This window comes from Hypanus sabinus, chromosome 6 (genome assembly GCF_030144855.1).
Source record: "Hypanus sabinus isolate sHypSab1 chromosome 6, sHypSab1.hap1, whole genome shotgun sequence".
NCBI lineage: Eukaryota > Metazoa > Chordata > Chondrichthyes > Myliobatiformes > Dasyatidae > Hypanus > Hypanus sabinus.
The window spans coordinates 77540893-77558902 of NC_082711.1; the positions used below are offsets into that span (position 1 = coordinate 77540893).

An 18010-nucleotide genomic window follows, 5' to 3' on the forward strand; every position below is an offset into this window, starting at 1 on the left:
CGAAGGGTTGATATATAGAATGGTCAAAGTTTCAGTCACAGCACACACACCTTGACTAGCTTCAGCTTGAACTACCATAGACCTTTGCTAATAGATACTGCACTATGATATGAAAGTTGTGGCAAAGACCATGCCACTATGTATGTGTTGGATAAATGGACACCAGTTTCTGCAGAAAGTCATTTGCAGGGCTGAAGTTGGATTTCTCTTGTCCCTAAAAGTCTCACACAAACATGCTGGGTTACTGAGATAGAAAACGAGTTTTAATTCCATAGTGGCAACTGGGAATGAAATTGCACTTTTTCTGGTCCTGCTAGTACAAGTTGTGGTGAGTGGTATATTTGTGCTTTAAAATCCTTCTGTTCTTCTCCACCACCTAAAGTCCAAGGATGTCCCAACACACTAGACCACTACTCTACTAAGATAAGGAATGCCCACCATTCGATGCCCAGACCACATTTCAGTAAATCAGATCACTTAGCTGTCCCTCTCCTACCTGCACACAGGCAGAGGCTAAAGAGCAAAGCTCCAGAGATTAGAACAACAACAATGTAGTCAGGGGAGGCAGAGGAGCAGCTACGAGATTGCTTCAGGTCAATGGACTGGGCCATGTTCAAAGACTCATCTCTGGATCACCATGGTTGTAATGGACTTTATTAAAACAGTTGTAGATGAGTGTGTCCCCACGATATCATTCCCCAGTTAGAAGCCCTGGATGAAACATGAGGTCTGCAAAATGCTGAGAGTCAATTCAGAGTTGTTCAAGTCTGGTGCCCAAGAAAGTTACAAGAGGTCCTGATACGATCTCCAGAAAGACACCTCACGGGTGAAATGGCAATTCTGGTCTAAATATGAGTCAATGAAGGAAGGTTAACAGTTGTGGTGGGGCTTGAGTACTGCGACCTCTTATAAAGTTAACAATATAGTCTTCAGCAGGGCTTCACATTCAGATGAGCTCAATGCCTTCTATGCTCACTTTGACTGTGAAAGCATGGAGAAACCATCATGAACTCCCACATATGCTGATGATCCTATGAAATCACCTGGCCCCAACAGAGTAGCTGGCCATGTACTAAAGACCTGTGCTGACGACTGGTTGGGGCGTTCATTGAAATACTTAACCTCTCGCTTTGGCTAAAAGTGGTACTCACCTGCTTCAGGCAGGCTTCAATTATACCAGTGACCAAGAAGAGGATGGTGACCTGCCTCAAAGACCAGTGTCACAGACATCCATAGTGATGATTTGTTTTGAGAGGTTGTTGATGAAACTTATCAACTCCTGAGATGTAACTTGAATCTACTCCAGTTTGCCTAGCAGAGCAACAGTCCACAGCAAATGCCAGCTCATTGGCTCTTCATTCAACCCTGGAACATCTGCACAACAAATCTGCATACCCCAGGATGCTCTTTATCAACTACAGCTCAGTATTTAATACCATCATCCCCTCAAAACTGATCAATAAGCTCCAAGACTTTGGCCTCAGTATAAATCCTTATGCTTTTGGATCCTGGATTTCATCATTTGTAGACCCCAGTCAATTCAGATTCGCAACAATATCTCCTCCATGATCTCCATCAGCTCAAGTGTACCACTTGTATATTGACTGGATGCATCACAGCCTGGTATGGAAACAGCAAGGAGTCATGGATAGCAAAAAAAAAGTTGCGGACAAGGCCGAGTCCATCACGAGTAAAGCACTCTCCACCATTTAGTACATCTACATGGAGTGTTGTTGCAGGAAACCAGCATCCATCATCAGGGACCCTCCACCACTGGAACATGCTTTCTTCTCACTGCTGTCATCAGGTAGAAAGTACAAACGCCTTTGGACTGGCATTACCAGGTTAGGGAATAGTTACTACCCCTCAACTATCAGGCTCTTAAACAAAGGGGATAACTTGACAGAACTTCACCTGTCCCATCATTGATATGGTCCCACAACCAATGGACTCACTTTCAAAGAACCTTCATCTCATGTTCTTGATATTTATGGTTTATTTATTTATATTATTGTTTCTTCTTTTTGCATTTGCGCAGTTTGTTGTCTTCTGCACTTTGGTTGAAAGCCCTAGTTTGACACTTGTTCATTGATTCTGTTATAGTTACTATTGTATAGATTTGTTCAGTATACCCACAAGAAAATGAATCTTGGGGTTGTATATAGTGACATATATGTACTTGGGTAACAACGTTTACTTTGAACTTTGAAATCAACCCCACATCCAGCACTTGTGCCAGCAGCTCATTCCACACTCTCCCCACCCTGTGCATGAGGAAGCTCCCCCTCAGGTTCCCCTGAAACTGGATCAGTCATGATGAAATGGTGGCTCAGGCTCGATGGACCTAATGGTCTAATTCTGCTTCTATATCTTATGGTCTTAAACATTTCACCTTTCACCCTCAACCCACGACCTCTAGTTGCAGTCTCACCCAACCTCAGTGGAAAAAGCCTGTTTGCATTAACCCTATCTATACCCCTCATAATTTTGTATACGGGATCTCCATCAAATCTCCCCACAATCTGTTCAACCTTTCCCTATAAATCAGATCCTCAAGTCCCGTAAACATCTTTGTAAATTTTCTCTGCACTCTTAATTACAACTTTCTTGTAGGTAGGTGACCAAAGCTGCAAACAATTCTCCAAGTTAGGCCTCTCTGATGTCTTATACAATTCCAATATAACATCTCAATTTCTGCACTCAGTGCATGAATTTATAATGGCTAATGTACCAAAAGCATTCTTTACGACCCGATCTACTTGTGATGCCATTTTCAATGAATTATGGATCTGTATTCCCAGATCCCTCTGTTCTACTGTATTCCTCAGTACTCTACTGCTCACTTTGTAAAGCCTACCATACCCTGTTTGGTTCTCCCAAAGAGCAACGCCTCACACTTGTCTGCATTAACTTTCATCTGCAATTTTTCATCCATTTTTCCAGCTGGTCCAGACCTCAGTTCAGATGCAAACTTCGATAGTCTACCTCACTATCCACTACAGCCCTAATCTTGATGTCATCTACAGTTTGCTGATGCAGTTTACCACATTATCATCCAGATCATTGATATAGATGACAAACAACAATGCACCCAGCACCAATCCCTGCGGCACACCTCTAGTCACAGGCTTCCAGTCAGTGAGGCGACCACTCATTGGCTTCTTCTGTGCTGCCAATGGCCAATCCAATTTACTACCTCATCTTGAATGCCGTGTGACTGAACCCTCTTGACCAACCTCCCATGCGGGACCTTGTGCAAGCCCTTGCTCAAGTCCATGTAAACAATATCCACTGCCTTGCCTTCATCAACTTTCCTGACAACTTCTTCAAAAATCTTTATAAAATTAGCTAGACATGACTTACCCACACAAAGCCATGTTGACTCCCTAATCAGTCTCTGTCTATCCGAAAACTTATATATTCGATCCCTAGAACACCTTCCAATTACTTTACCGCTGCTGATGTTTGGCCCTCCGGCCTATAATTTCCTGATTTATTTTTAGAGCCTTTCTTAAGCAATGGAATAACATTAGCAATCATCCAATTCTCTGAATTAGCTAATTCACCCTTAGCTAAAGATGTTTTGAATATCTCTGCTAGGGTCCCTACAATTTCTGCACTAGTCTCCCACAATACCCTAGGGAACACCTTGTCAGGCCCTGGTGATTCATCCATGCTAATGTCCCTCAAAACAGCAAAAATCTCCTCTGTAATCTGTATAGTGTCCATGGCCTTGCTGCAGCATTGCCTCACACCTGTATACTCTATCCATTTCCTGAGTAAACACAGATGCAAAACTTCCATTTAAGGTCACCCCCATTTCTTTCAATTCAATGCAATGACTACCATTCTGTTCTTCCAGAGGACTGATTTTGTCCCTTGCTTTTCTTTTGCTCTTAATATATTTGTAGAAGCCCTTAGGATCCTTCTTCACCTTGTCTGCTACAGTAACCTCGTGGTTTCTTTTAGCCATCCCGATTTCCTTAAGTGTTTTCTTGTATTTCTTATACTCCTCCAGCACTTCATTTGTTCCTGCCTGTCTATACCTAGTATGCACCTCCTTATTTTAGTTAACCAGGACCTCAATACCACTCAGAAACCAAGGTGCTATAAGCCTGTTATTCTTGCCTTCTGACAGGCATATACACTCTCCGTACTCTCAAAATTTAACTTTTTAATGCCTCCCACTTACCAAGAATGTGTTTGCTAGAAACAACCTATCCCAATCCACGCTCGCCTGATCCTTTCTGATACAATCAAAATTGGCCTTTCCCCAATTTAGAATCTCAACCCCAGGACCAGACCTATGCTTTTACATAATTACCTTGAAACCAATGATATTATGCTCATGAGATGCAAAGTGATCCCCTACACACACTTTGGTCACCTGCCTTTTCTCATTCCTTAAAATGAGATCCAGTATCACACTCTTTTGTTGGTTTTGTTGGGACAACTATGTACTGTTTAAAGAAACCTTCCTGAATATATTTGACTAACTCTTTCCATCCAGCCTTTTCACAGTATGTGAGTCCCAGTCAATATGTGGAAGATTAAAATCACCTGCTATTCAACCTTATGTTTCTTGCAGCAGTCTGTGATCAAAGTACAAATTTGCTCCTCTAAATCTCGCAGACTGTTGAGTAGTCTATTATATAATCCCTTTAATGTGGTCATACCTTTTTATTCCTCAGTTCTACCCGTAAAGCCTCACTAAATAAGCTCTCTAATCTGTTTTAACTGAGCACAGCTGTGACATTTTCCCTGACTAGTAATTCCACCCCTCCTCCTTTAATCCCTCCTGCTCTATCTTGTCAGCAACAATGGAACCCCTGGAAAATTGAGCTGCTTCTCCGGCAACCCAGTCTCATTAATGGCTACAGTGTCATAATTCTACATACTGATCCATGCCTTGGGCTTATCTGCTTTCCTACAATATTCTTGCATTGAAATATACACAGCTGAGAACATTAGTCCCACCATGCTTTTGATTCCCTGACTTTGTAGGTAGGTTTAACAACATCTTTCTGCACAACCTCTTCACTATCTGTTCTTGTACTCTGATTGAATCCCCATGCAGTTAACAAATCTTTCTGATAGGATATTAGTCCCCCTCCAGTTCAGGTGTAAACCGTCCCTTACCTTTGGGTCCCGCCTTCCCTGAAAGAGAGCCCAATGACTGAAACACTTCCTCCCCGACCAACTCCTGAGCCATATGTTAAACTGTACAATTTTAATTTCTGGCCTCACTGGCATGTGACACGAGCGGCAATCCTGAGATCACAGCCCTGGATGTTCTGTTCATTAACTTAGCACCTAACTTCCTGAACTTACTTCGCAGGACCTTGGCGCCCATCCTAAGCCTGTCATTGGTATCAACGTGGACCACAACTTCTGGCTGCTTACTCTCTCACTTAAGAATACTGTGGACTTGATCAGAGATCCACTGATCCTGGCATAGGGGAGGCAGCAGTCCATTCAGAAATATCATTCTCATCCACAGAACCTCCTTTCTGTTCCCCTAACCAACGAATCCCTTATCAAAATTTGAGAAAGAGAAACTAAATTCCAATGTGTTGATATGTCAGTGGAATGAAGGAAATTACAATGGCATGAGAGGGGAACTGGCCAAAGTTGACTGGAAAGGGACACTAGCAGGAAGGACAACAGAGCAGCAATGGCTGGAGTTCCTGCAAAAAATGAGGGAAGTACAAGACAGATATATTCCAAATCAGAAGAAACTTTTTAATGAAAGGAGGACACTACCATGGCTGGCAAGTGAAGTCAGAGCCAAAGTAAAAGCAAAAGAGAGGACATACAAGGAAGCCAAAGCTAGTGGGAAGATAGAGGATTGGGAAGTTTTTAAAAACTTGCAGAAGGAAGCTAAGAAGGTCATTAGGAAGGAAACTATGAATTATTAAAGGAAGCTGGCAATTAATATCAAAGAAGATACTAAAAGCTTTTTTTAATTATAAAAAGGGTTAAAGAGAGTTGAGGGTAGAAATAGGACCAGTTGAAAATGACGCTGGAGATATTGTAATGAGGGATACAGAGATGGCAGAGGATCTGAATGTGTATTTTCCAACAGTCTTCACAGTGGAAGACATTTTCAGTATTCTAAGCATTCAAGCGAGTCAGGGAAGTGAAGTATGTGCAGTGAAAATTACAACTGAGAAGGTGCTCAGGGAGCTTAGTGGTCTGCAGGCAGATAAATCTCCTGGACCTGATGGAATGCACCCTCGGGTTTTGATGTTAGTAGCTGGAGAGATTGTGGAGGCAATAACAATGATCTTTCAAGAATTGATAGATTCTGGCATTGTACCAGATAACTGGAAAATTGCAAATGTTACTCCGCTATTTAAGAAGGGTGGGAGGCAGCAGAATAGCCTGATATCAGTGGTTGGGAAGTTGTAGGGATTTGTAGGGATCCCTAATTGTTAGGGATGAGATTATAGAGTACCTGGAGGCACTTGACAAGATAGGCCAAAGACAGCATGGTTTCCTTAAAGGAAAATCCTGTCTGACTAACCTACTGCAATTTTTTGAGGAATTTACAAGCAGGGTAGACAAAGGAGTGGTGGTGTATTTGGATTTTCAGAAGGCCTCTGACAAGGTGTCGCACATTAGGCTGCTTAGCAGGATAAAAGCCCATGGAATCACAGGAAAGTTACTAGCATGTGTGGAGCATTGGCTGATCGGCAGAAAATGGGCAGTGGGAATAAAGGGATCCTATACTAGCTGGCTGCTGGTTACCAGTGGAGTTCCACTGGGGTTGATGTTGGGACCGCTGCTTTTTAATGATGTATGTCAATGATTTGGACATTGGGATTAATGGATTTGTGGCTAAATTTGCCAATGACACCAAGATAGGTGGAGGAGTGGGTAGTGTTGAGGAAACAGAGAGCCTGCAGAGTGACTTAGATAGTTTAGGGGAATGGGCAAAGAAGTGGCAAATGAAATACAATGCTGGAAAGTGTATGGTTATGCATTTTGATGAAGAAATGAATGAGCAGACTATTATTTAGATGGGGAGAGAATTCAAAATGCAGAGATGCAAAGGTGACTTGGGATTTCTTGTACAAGATACCCTAAAGGTTAACCTCCAGGTTGAGTCAGTGGTGAAGAAGGTGAATGCAAATTTGGCATTCACAGACATATCACCTCTTCTGGAAGTTCCGGGAGTGTCCCACATATTGATAGTGGCTCCCTGATGCCTGCAAATTATATACAATATCCCGGAAATCGATTTTTTTGAGAGTGAGTGAGTGAGAGGGAGAGAAAGCGAGACAGAGCGAGTGACAGACGCAACGAGAGAGTGACAGAGGGAGCATCCTGATTGGTCTCTCTTTGTGCTAAGTAGACCTATCAGTTTTCTCTGTGGGTGGGCTTTACAGTCGACCTCTCTCTCTCTTTCATTGTCCATCAGTTCAGTTTAGTGTCCTGCAGCGTCATGGCAGAGTGTTCCAAAAAAAGAACATATAAAACGTACTTCACCCCAGACTACACTAAAGTGTAGAAGAGCTCCTGCATAACATAGCAGGCAGGGGAGTGGGGATGAATGGAAGAACAGGATCATCCCATGATTGAATGGCAGAGTAGATGCAATGGGCCGAATGGCCTACTTCTGCTCCTATATCTTATTGTCATGCTTGCCTCTTCCCTGCCTCACACTAGACAGACTCAGTGCCAGAGATCCTCTTCCTGCCTTCCTCCCTGGTAGGTCATCCCCCTAACAGTATCCAAAGCGGTATACTTATTATTGAGGGCAATCACCACAGGGGTACTCTGCACTGGCTGCCTGTTCCCTTTCCCTGTCCTCACAGTCACCCAGGTGCCTGCCTTCTGCAACTTAGGTGTGAATACCTCCCTGTAGCTCCTATCTGTCTCCTCCTCATTTGTCTGAATGTGCCGAAGATCATCGAGCTGCAGCTCCAGTTCCTTAACACGATCTCTCAGGAGATGCAGCTCAATGCACCTTGTGCATATGTCATTATTGTGGAGACTGCAGAAATTTTTTAGATGTTCTGAAGAAAAGAAGGGATGTGACAACAGTGCAGGAAAATGGCATTCAGATTAAAGTCCAGCCATGATTTGATGAATGGAAAAGTAGACTCAAAATGCTAGCTGACCTGCACCTGCTACATTCTATTAAAAAGGGTAGATACAATTCATCTGGACCATGGATTCTATTTAGTGATAAAATGAGAGGAATTTGCACAGGGAGGGTCCCCTAGACTATGAAGCCAAATGACAGTGGTATGATTTGAGAGAGAGTAGTGAAGGCCTATTAATTGAGAATGATCCATCTGGGGAGTATGTAATTTGTGGAAAACGAATGAATCTCCTTATTCAAATATTATTTACATGTGAAATATTGACTCAGTTTTCTCTGAGATACTACTTGTTGGGTACTTGCAACACTTTCTGCTTTTGTTTCCGATTTCCAGCAAAAGAGTTAAAATATTTTTGAAATAATAGATTGGATATACATTTTTTTAGTAAATCACTTATCTTTCCATTTCAATGGCAGGACTATTCATCTCTTCCCTCCACACCAAATGTAAATCCACGATCAGTTGCTTTGAATCCATCATTATCTGTTAACAATGTTGCAAGGACGTTGGACGTAAAGAAACGGAGAGCGCCGGCCCCACCATCAGCTTCTCCAGAGCATACAAATGTGAAACGTGTGGAGGACAGTGCACAAGAGGTATTAATGCATTGTTATATAGTACAGAAATAATCCCTTGTTATACCATACAGTATTTCTGCTGACCATCAAGTATCAGCTGTACAAATCCCATTTATTAACATTTGACCTCTGGAAATTTTTCAAGTTATTTTTAAGTAAATAATTATCCAGGCTTGTTTGACACTGCTTTAATTTTGTGATATGCATTTTGAGCACAATGAATGTAAGTTATTGCAAAAAATAAAGCACTATTAAATATTCAAGAGACATTAGGTTTAATGAAGTAATTTGAAATTTTCTGTGCTACCAAGCAGAAGGTCATAAAAGCAGAAAAGCATGAGGTTTTATGCACTTACTTCTCTTTGAATCATCAATTGGTGGAAAGTCTAGAATAAAGATGTACAAGTTTGGGACAGAAACACAAGCAGTAATGGAACTAGAATGGTGGGTAGATTCTGATTTGAAGATGTATTTTAAAATAGAATGGCTGTGTATCCTATGCATAGCTTAGTAAAGAAACAATATAGAAATATGAATTTTGCATGTAAGTTAAATTTAGCATAGGATATGCTCTGCAGTCTGTTTTCCTCAAACCTTCTAGAGGGAGCTCTCCAAAGCCCAAAGGGACCATAATTTAAATTTTCCCAATTGAAAATAGATCTTTGTTTTTGAGGTACTAAATATCTTGGGTGGTCTACCTCAAGTTCAAAGAGAATTTGGAAAAATTGAGCACCAAGTTTCTGTGGTAGCCTAATTTAAAGCAGTTAGATAAATACATGCAGGAGACTGATCGAAGTTTCATGAGATACCAGGAAAATGCCTTGAATATGTTTATTGGGGCTTTTTATGATGACTAGAAATATCTTCTTTTGTATACGTCTTAGCGAAAGATAAAAACTTATAACACTTTTGGCTAATGTTTGAAGACAAAACACGATTACTCTGGCCATGACATCGTCAGGCGTTGTTTGAACACTTTGGCCAATTTGGGGGGTGGGGGGAGGTGATATGACACATTTGGCTTTTAAATTTATTTCAAATTTGACAAATATGGGGACGCTAATATGTAGCATTGTGTGGGAACTTGCACGAAAAAATCTGAAATACTTAATGTGGGATAAATGTGTAATTGTTGACAAGGCAGCCATTGAAGCAGTAGATTGAATATCACAAGGTCTTGGATGACAATAATAAATTAGAGGGTGGTGCTGCTTTAGTACTAACTGGAGGTTTTCATTAAATGTGACCAGTAACTCCATGAGGTACTAAAGCAGATAAATTGAAAGCCTCTATTATAGCCACAAGATTAGCAGTTCAAAACCACATACAATTGAGGCTAATAAATTACTGCTGTCGAGGAAAATGTCTTCATCCCCTGGATAACAGGTATCTTATCTGATCTAAAGGGTCTTGGCCCAAAACGTCAGCTGTACTCTTTTCCATGGATGCTGCCTGGCCTGCTGAGTTCCTCCAGCAATTTGACTGTGTTGCTTGGATTTCCAGCATCTGCAGATTCTCTCTTGTTTTTCTTTTAAGTGACTTCAGTTTCCTGTACAAATTAATTTTGCTGTGAAATCACCAGCTTAACCAGGACAATCAACAAAAGTTGTTGGTCTTGATCAGTTGCTCTGGATTTGGAGCATAAAATAATCTATGCAGTTTTACACAACATTCAAAAAAATGTATCATATATCCTGAAGCATTTAAATATTGAAATTAAGTAAATTTATTCATTGTACTTTACGCATTCAAATTTTGTTCAGTGTGTATGATTTTATTGGTAACTTTAGTTAAACTGCATATTTTTAAACTCCTTAATTATATTTAATGTAACTATATTATCCATAGAATAATTATGTATTTAAGCTCAGTTTTGTTTTGCTTACTAGGAATGTTGTGATATCTGTATGCATGGGAACAATTGCAAACATCACAGAGATTAGAGGAAGGTGGGGAGAGTGGGAATTTGTTCACTGGAAGGAGAAATCGATATTCATGCCTTCAGGTTGGAGGGTACCCAGATGGAATATAAAGTGTTGCTCCTGGTAAACCTCTTCTGACATTTACAGAACCTCAACATTCTTCCTGTAATGGAACGGCCGAAGAGCCACACAATCTTCCAAGTGCAGGGTAACCATACTTTCATGTAACTGCAATATCATTTCCTGACTGTTGTACTCAATGCACTGACCAGTGAAGGCAAGGATGCCATATGCTTGCTCTACCACCCTATCTAATCGTATGTCCACTTTCAGTGTGCTATGGACTCAGACCCCAAGATCCCTCTGTACATTAATACTGTTAAAGGTCCTTCAATAACTGTACACTCACCCTTTATATTAAGCCTCCTGAAGTACAACACATCACTCTTGCTTGAGTTAAAGATTATCAGCTATTTTTCCACCCATACCTTTGACAGCCCTCTATACTCTTCATAATGCCACCAATCTTTATGCTTTCTGTAGATTTACTAACCCACCATCTACATTTACATACAAGTCATGGCTATATATACATCATAAACACCAGGGAAACCAGCAAGTATGTAGTTTTCCAGGTGTGTGTAGTGATATCCAAATGCAATGGACATCTTGATCTCACTTGGCCAAATCTTCTGCCGATAAATTCATTAGTATTTACCTAAGCAGACTATGTCTGCCTCAGCAGTTGACGCTACTGTCTTAAATGGGTGAATTTCAAATGCAATGTGTACACTACAGCATGCTAATAGGATTATATAGCAAGTATAGCACACATTAATTAGAGAGTTAAAATTTGTGTCAGCTTGGGTTGTCAACTAATTTTACCTGACACACAGCAGAGGAAAAGGAAATGTTCATCATATATTCGAATTTCAAAGTTCAAAGTACATTTATTATCGAAGTATGTATATTTTATTCAACCTTGCGATTCCTCTCCTTACAGGCAGCTCAATAGAACCCATTAAAAAGAACACGATCAAACCCACAGTGCAAAAAGTAAGAATACATCAAACACTAAAAATTCAGGAAATGACATTCAGAACTAAAGTTCATGAAAGTGAGTTCACAGCCACAAAGCCAGTCACAGTTGAACCATGATCCCATTAGTCACAGTTCTTTCTGGATTATATAAAACATAGAAGCAGAATTAAGCCATTCAGCCTATAATGCTCCATCATGGCTGATCCATTTCCCTCTCAACCCTGTTATTCTGCCATCTCTCCATAACCCTTCATGCCCTGACTAATTAACTTCTATCAGCCTCTACCTTAAATGCACCCAGTGATCTGGCTTCCACAGCCAACCATGGCAATGAGTTCCACAGATACCCCACCCTTTGGCTAAGGAAATTTCTCATCATTTCTTTTCTAAATGGGCATCCCTTTGTTCTGAGGATGTGCCCTCTAGCCCTAGACTCTCTAATAAAAGGAAACATCCTCTCCATATCCACTCTACCTATGTTTTTCAATAGTTGATAGGTTTCAATGAGATTTTCCCCTTATTTTTCTAAATTTCAGTGAGTACAGGCCTAAAGCCTTCAATTGTTAGCCGTATGATAACCCTTTCCTTCCCAGAATCATTATTGTGAACCTCCTCTGAACCCTCTTCAATGTCAGCACGTCTTTCTTAAGTACACCAATTTGAAAAGGATCACTTTATTCCCACTCTTACTTCCTGCCAATCAGCCAATGCTAGTATATTTCCTGTAAAGCCTTCCTATCTTGCTTAGCAGCCTTATGTGCGGCACCTCATTAAAGGCCTTTTGAAAATCCAAGTACACAACATCCACCTATTCTCCTTTGTCTATCCTGCTTGTTATTTCTTCAACAAATTCCAACAGATTTCCCTTAAGGAATCAATGCTGACATTGGCCTATTTTGTCATGTGCCTCCAATTACCCTGAAACCTCATCATTAACAATCAACTCCAACATCTGGCCTATAATATATTATTGTCTAGATTACCTTCATATTTTATCTTCCCCCCCCCCCCACTTTATGGTTTCTTAGTTGCCTTCAGTTGGTTTTTAAAAATTTCCCAATCCTCGATCTTACCACTAATTTTTGCTCTGTTAGCCCTCTCTTTAGCTTTTATGTTGGTTTTGACTTGTTTCGTCAGCCATGGCTGTGTCATCCTACCTTTAGAATACTTCAGCGTCATTGAGATGTATCTATCCTGTACTCTGAGTTGCTCCTAGAAACCCCAGCCATTACTGTTCTGCCATCATCCCTGGTAGTGTTCCTTTCCAATCAACTTAAGCCAGCTTCTCTCTCATGCCTTTGTAATTCCCCTTACGCCTCTGTAGTACCAACAAACCAGATCTTAAATTCTCCCTCAAAATTGTAGGGTGAATTCTATCTCATTATGATCATCATTTCCTAATGGTCCCATTGCCTTACGCTCCCACGTCATATCCGGTTCACTACATAACACCCAGTCCAGAATTGCTGATCTCCTAGTGGGCTCAACCACAGGCTGCTCCGAAAGGCCAAGTCAGAGGCATTCTACAAGTTCTCTCTCTTGGGATCCAGCAACAACTTAATTTAACAAATCTACTTACATATGGAAATCCCCCAAGACTAACATAACATTGTCTTTTAGACATGCAGTTTCTAACACCCTTTGTTGTTTGTAGACCACATTCTAGCTACTGTTTGAAGGCCTGTAAATAGCTCTCATCAGGGTCTTCTTACCTTTGCAGTTTCTTCACACTACACAAGGACTCTTCATCTTCCCATCTTATGTCACCTCTTTCTAAAGATTTGATTTCATTTTTTACTTGCAAAGCTACTCCAAGTCCTCTGCCTACCCCTGTCCTTTTGATAGATTTTGTATCTTTGGATATTAAACTCCCAACTACAATTGTATTTTAGCCTTGATTTTGTGATACTCACAATGTCATTAACTGCCAGTCTCCAACCGTGCTACAAGATCATCTACTGTATTTTGTATACCTGTACTGTGTGCATTCAAATATAACACTTCAGTCAGTATCTGTCACCATTTTCAGTTTTGTCCCTCTGCAATTTTGTTTTATCATCCGCCTGTCCTCCCTGACAGTCTCACTATACACCTAATCTGTTTGTAAACCAACATCGCTATCCACAGCCCAGTCACTCCTCTTCCCATCCCCCTTGCCAAATGAGTTTAAAACCCTCTCTTACAGCTCTAGCTCCACCAGGATATCAGTCCCTCTTGGGTTCAGATGTAACCTGTTCTTTTTGTACAAGTCCCCAGAAGAGATCCCAACGATCCATAAATCTGAAACCCTGCCCCTGCACTAGTTCCTCAGCCATGCATTCATCTGCCAAATAATCCTATTCTTACCCTCACTGGCACGTGGCACAGGCAGAAATCCAGAGATTATTATTCTGGCAGTCCTGCTTTTCAGCTTTTTATGTAGCTCCCTAAAATCTTTCTTTAGGACCTCCTCTCTTTTCAGTCCTCTGTCATTGGTACCAATAAATACCAAGGTTACTGGCCACTCATGCTTCCTCTTTAGAATGTTGGGGTCAATCCGAGATGTCCCTGACCCTGGTACAGTACCTGGGAGGCAAAGTACTATCTATTACGTTCTCAGATTCTGCCACCTACTCCTCCAGCTCTGGAATCTCTTATCACCACTGCATTCCTCCTCTGTCCCCTTCCTTTCTGAGCCACAGTGCCAGAGATCTGGTCATTGTAGCTCCACCCTGGTAGGTTGTCCCTCCCCAACAGTATCCAACATGGTATACTTGATTTCAGTTTGTTCCTTTTTGTGATCATTTTGTTTCCATCCCTTCCCCATTCAGCAAGTGGCTCAGTGTTGGTACAGGAACCATATTTCAATCTGGTAACTGACCATAACCCCTTTCTCACCCTCAGACTTTAATAGGATTGCATTTCCGAGCTCCCCAACACTACATGGTGGCTCAACTGAAACTTGATGCATGTGTCCCATTCTATGCCATTTCATCATCCTGGTGCCTCCCATCTTTCCTACAAAATCCTCTGGATTCTTCCATTTCTCTCTCAACACGCACAGTCGCACATTGATGTCTGTGGAAAAATAAGGAATTAATTAAATTAAATAAAAGTTTCCTTTTGTAAGTGATGCATGAGATCTCTTGTACTTTGAATATGAAGGACGTCCTCTCCTCACACCATGATGTAACTATCAAGGGACTATAAGTTACAGCATTTAAAAACATCTTTCTGTTACACAGTATTTTTAAAATCATGATCTAGTAACATGCAAGCAATGTTCCTGTAAGCATGAATATGCTTTCTGATATTTGGCATTAATAATAGAACAAGTTGAGCTATTGTTTAAGCCTTCCCTTTGTGGAAAATATTGCTTTTACAGGATATTCGTCAGGTGAAACGTATTTCCTTCCTGGGTTGACATTTGTTTCCAGTAACTTTGTATATAATTACAGTTTGGTCAGTGACGCCAACTCTCAAATAAAAGTTTCTGATCAGATTTAGCAAGAGTATAAAGTATGGCAGTGATGTACAAATGTGGTTCACAAATTTCAATGGACTTTCAGTCATGTTTTAGTTAAAAAATGGCAGAGAATTGATGGTCAGCATTTACCATTGTATTGCATCGAATTCATTTTTGTCTGCACTATGCTATACAATGAAGATGCTTAAGAGAGTTTTTAAGATTCATGGTGGTATTGGGTTGGAGAAAGGAGGACATCATGTGGGCAGAACAAATGAGGCAGAGTGTTTTGAGGGAACTCAAAGCTAAATTGCATCTATTTTAATGCAAGGAATATAACTAGGAAAATAAATGAGTTCATAGCTTTAATTAACAAGGGAGTCTATAATATTACCATTACTGAGGCCTAGTTAAAGGATGTGCAGGATGTGAACTTAACTAGCTGGGACAATGGTCTGAGAAATGACAGATGGAACTTAATGCAGACAAATGTGAGTTGTTGCACTTTGGAGTACAAATCAAGATAAGATTAGAACAGTGAATGCTAGCGCTCCGAGGTGCATGATAGAACGTGGCAATCTGGGGTACAGATCCGTAATTCTTTTGAAGTGGTATCACAATTAGATAGATCATAGAGCTTTCAGCATATTGGCCTTCATCTATCAGGGCATTGAGTACGTGAGTCAGGACATTACGCTGAAGTTAGGTAAGATATTGTTGAGGCCAAATTTTGAGTATTGTGTGCAGTTGTGGTCACCTACCTGCAGGAAGGATAGCAATAAGCTTGAAAGTGCAGAGAAAATTTACAAGGATGTTGCCAGGACATGAAGAACTTTATTCCTTGGCGCATAGGAAAATGAGGGCAGATCTTACAGAGCTATACTAAATTGTGAAGGGTATAGATAGGAGAATGCATGCTGGTTTGTTTCCCTCAGACTGGTTGAGACTAGAACTAGTGATAGGATTCATAGTGTAATACTTAGGGAAAATCTTCGTCACGTGGGCTGGTGTGAGTGTGGAGCAAGGTGCCAGAGGAAGTGATAGATGTGGGTTCAACTGCAGTACTTAAGAGAAGTTTGGATAGGAACATGAATGAGAGGGCTCTGAAGGGATATGGTCTGGGTGCAGGTAGATGGGACAAGGCAGAAGAATGGGTTGGCATGATCTAGATGCACTGAAGAATTTGTTGCTCTGCTGTAATGCTCTGATTGGCAATCATTATCCCAGACTATAGAATTTTCAGGTGAGGAGCAAGGAGTTGAGATTTAGAGGACATTTAAGAAGAACCTATTTCAACCAAAGAGTAGTGAGTGCTGAGGAAGGTACACACTGGTTGGCCTGGATGAGTTTGGCTGAATTCCCTGTTTCCATGCTAAATAAATCTATGCCTTTTTGTTGCTCACTTATGTTAATTGCCATCTTATGCAAAAAACTGCAAAGAAGCTGGACTTAAATGGGAGGCATGCTGATCTCTCAGGAGAGATTGGATGAGACTCCTGAAAAGCAGGAATTTTAGGATTTTTGTCATTCAGCTGATCTGCTAACTGCTGGATCTGTAAAGACTGAGAGAACCTGGGTGGAATTTCAGAACCATTGACTTTCAGATGAAATATCAGTATGTGCCTGATGCACAACATTGTTAGCATTGAATTTTTTATGTTCAGCAATCCCTTTGATTGAAAGAAAGCTTTTAGTATTTTAATTTGTGGATAGGACTCTAAAGGAATTTTGGTTTCCTCATAGAGGAAACATTTGCCAAGAAATTCAGTAGATTTCATCATATGAACACATGTTGTGAAGAATTAACAGTGAGGGAAAAGTGTAAGACGTGTGGGATCAATTTTGGTTGTATGTTAATTTAAACTTAAATTAGAAGTTTTTTTCTGTTTCTTAGTTTTATATGTTTTCCTGTCATTGGATGGCTGTGTAAATATGCTGTACTGTGTCTGCTCTATAATATGCTGCGCTGCTTTGTAAAATAAGAATAAATAATAATAAAAATTTGAATTACAAAACAAAGTATAATTTTTTTAATACTCTTGGATTGAATTAAAGCTGATTTCAAGTGCGATAGATACTTCATAATTAATTAATCATTCCTGTGTTTTGCATATACTTCCAAAGCATATTAGTTAAGTCAATCCCAGTTGCATCTGCAGTTCTTACATTGATTACAAAAGAAACAGCAGGTTATGCACAGGAAAGAATCTCCTCACATGAAGAAGTAGCCTCAGCTTTGTGATACTTGAAGGGACAGACTGGTATCTAAAACAAGCACAAAAAATGCTGGAGATTTGCGGGATCTGAAGACTTACTTTTTAAGATTTTCACAAGATCGTAGCTAACTGTTTGTTGAGGGAGTCTGTTGGTATAGACGTCATTAAAGTTAGCTGAGCTCTAATGATGGAACACATTTTTGTTTATTATGCAAGAAAAATTATCAATATTTTCAAACACGAGAAAGCCTGCTGGTACTGGAAATCCAAAGCAACACACACAAAACACTGGAGGAGCTCAGCAGGTTAGGCAGTACCTATGGAAAAGAATGTACAGTCGATGTTTCTGGCCGAGATCTTCTTCAGGACTGAGAAGGAAGGTGAAGATCAAAGGATTCAAAGGTGCATTTAATGTTAGAGAAATGTATACAATATACATCCTGAAATGCTTTTTCTTCGCAACCATCCACTAAAAAAGAGGATTGCCCTGAAGAATGAACAACTTTTAAATGTTCGAGCCCCAAAGTACCCCCCAGCTCCCCTCCCGCACCAAGTGGCACCAAGCACGAACCCCCCCAGCAAAAAAGAGCATCGACACCCACCACCGAGCACTCAAGCGTGAGCAAAGCAACAGCAAAGACACAGACTTGCAGTTACCCCAAAGACTACTCGTTCACCTGGTATTTGACATATCACA

The 18010-nt window shown here is 40.6% G+C and overlaps 1 protein-coding gene across 10 annotated transcripts in view; it reads left to right on the forward strand.

Annotated features, from left to right (window-relative positions):
* The window catches only part of cobl (cordon-bleu WH2 repeat protein), a 322888-nt gene that overhangs the window by 206206 nt on the left and 98672 nt on the right, over window positions 1-18010 (forward strand). For all 10 annotated transcript variants that reach the window (XM_059972440.1, XM_059972433.1, XM_059972437.1 and 7 more), the window contains one exon: window positions 8528-8707. In XM_059972440.1, coding sequence (XP_059828423.1) covers window positions 8528-8707 — 180 coding nt within the window. The remainder of the gene's footprint in view (window positions 1-8527; window positions 8708-18010) is intronic.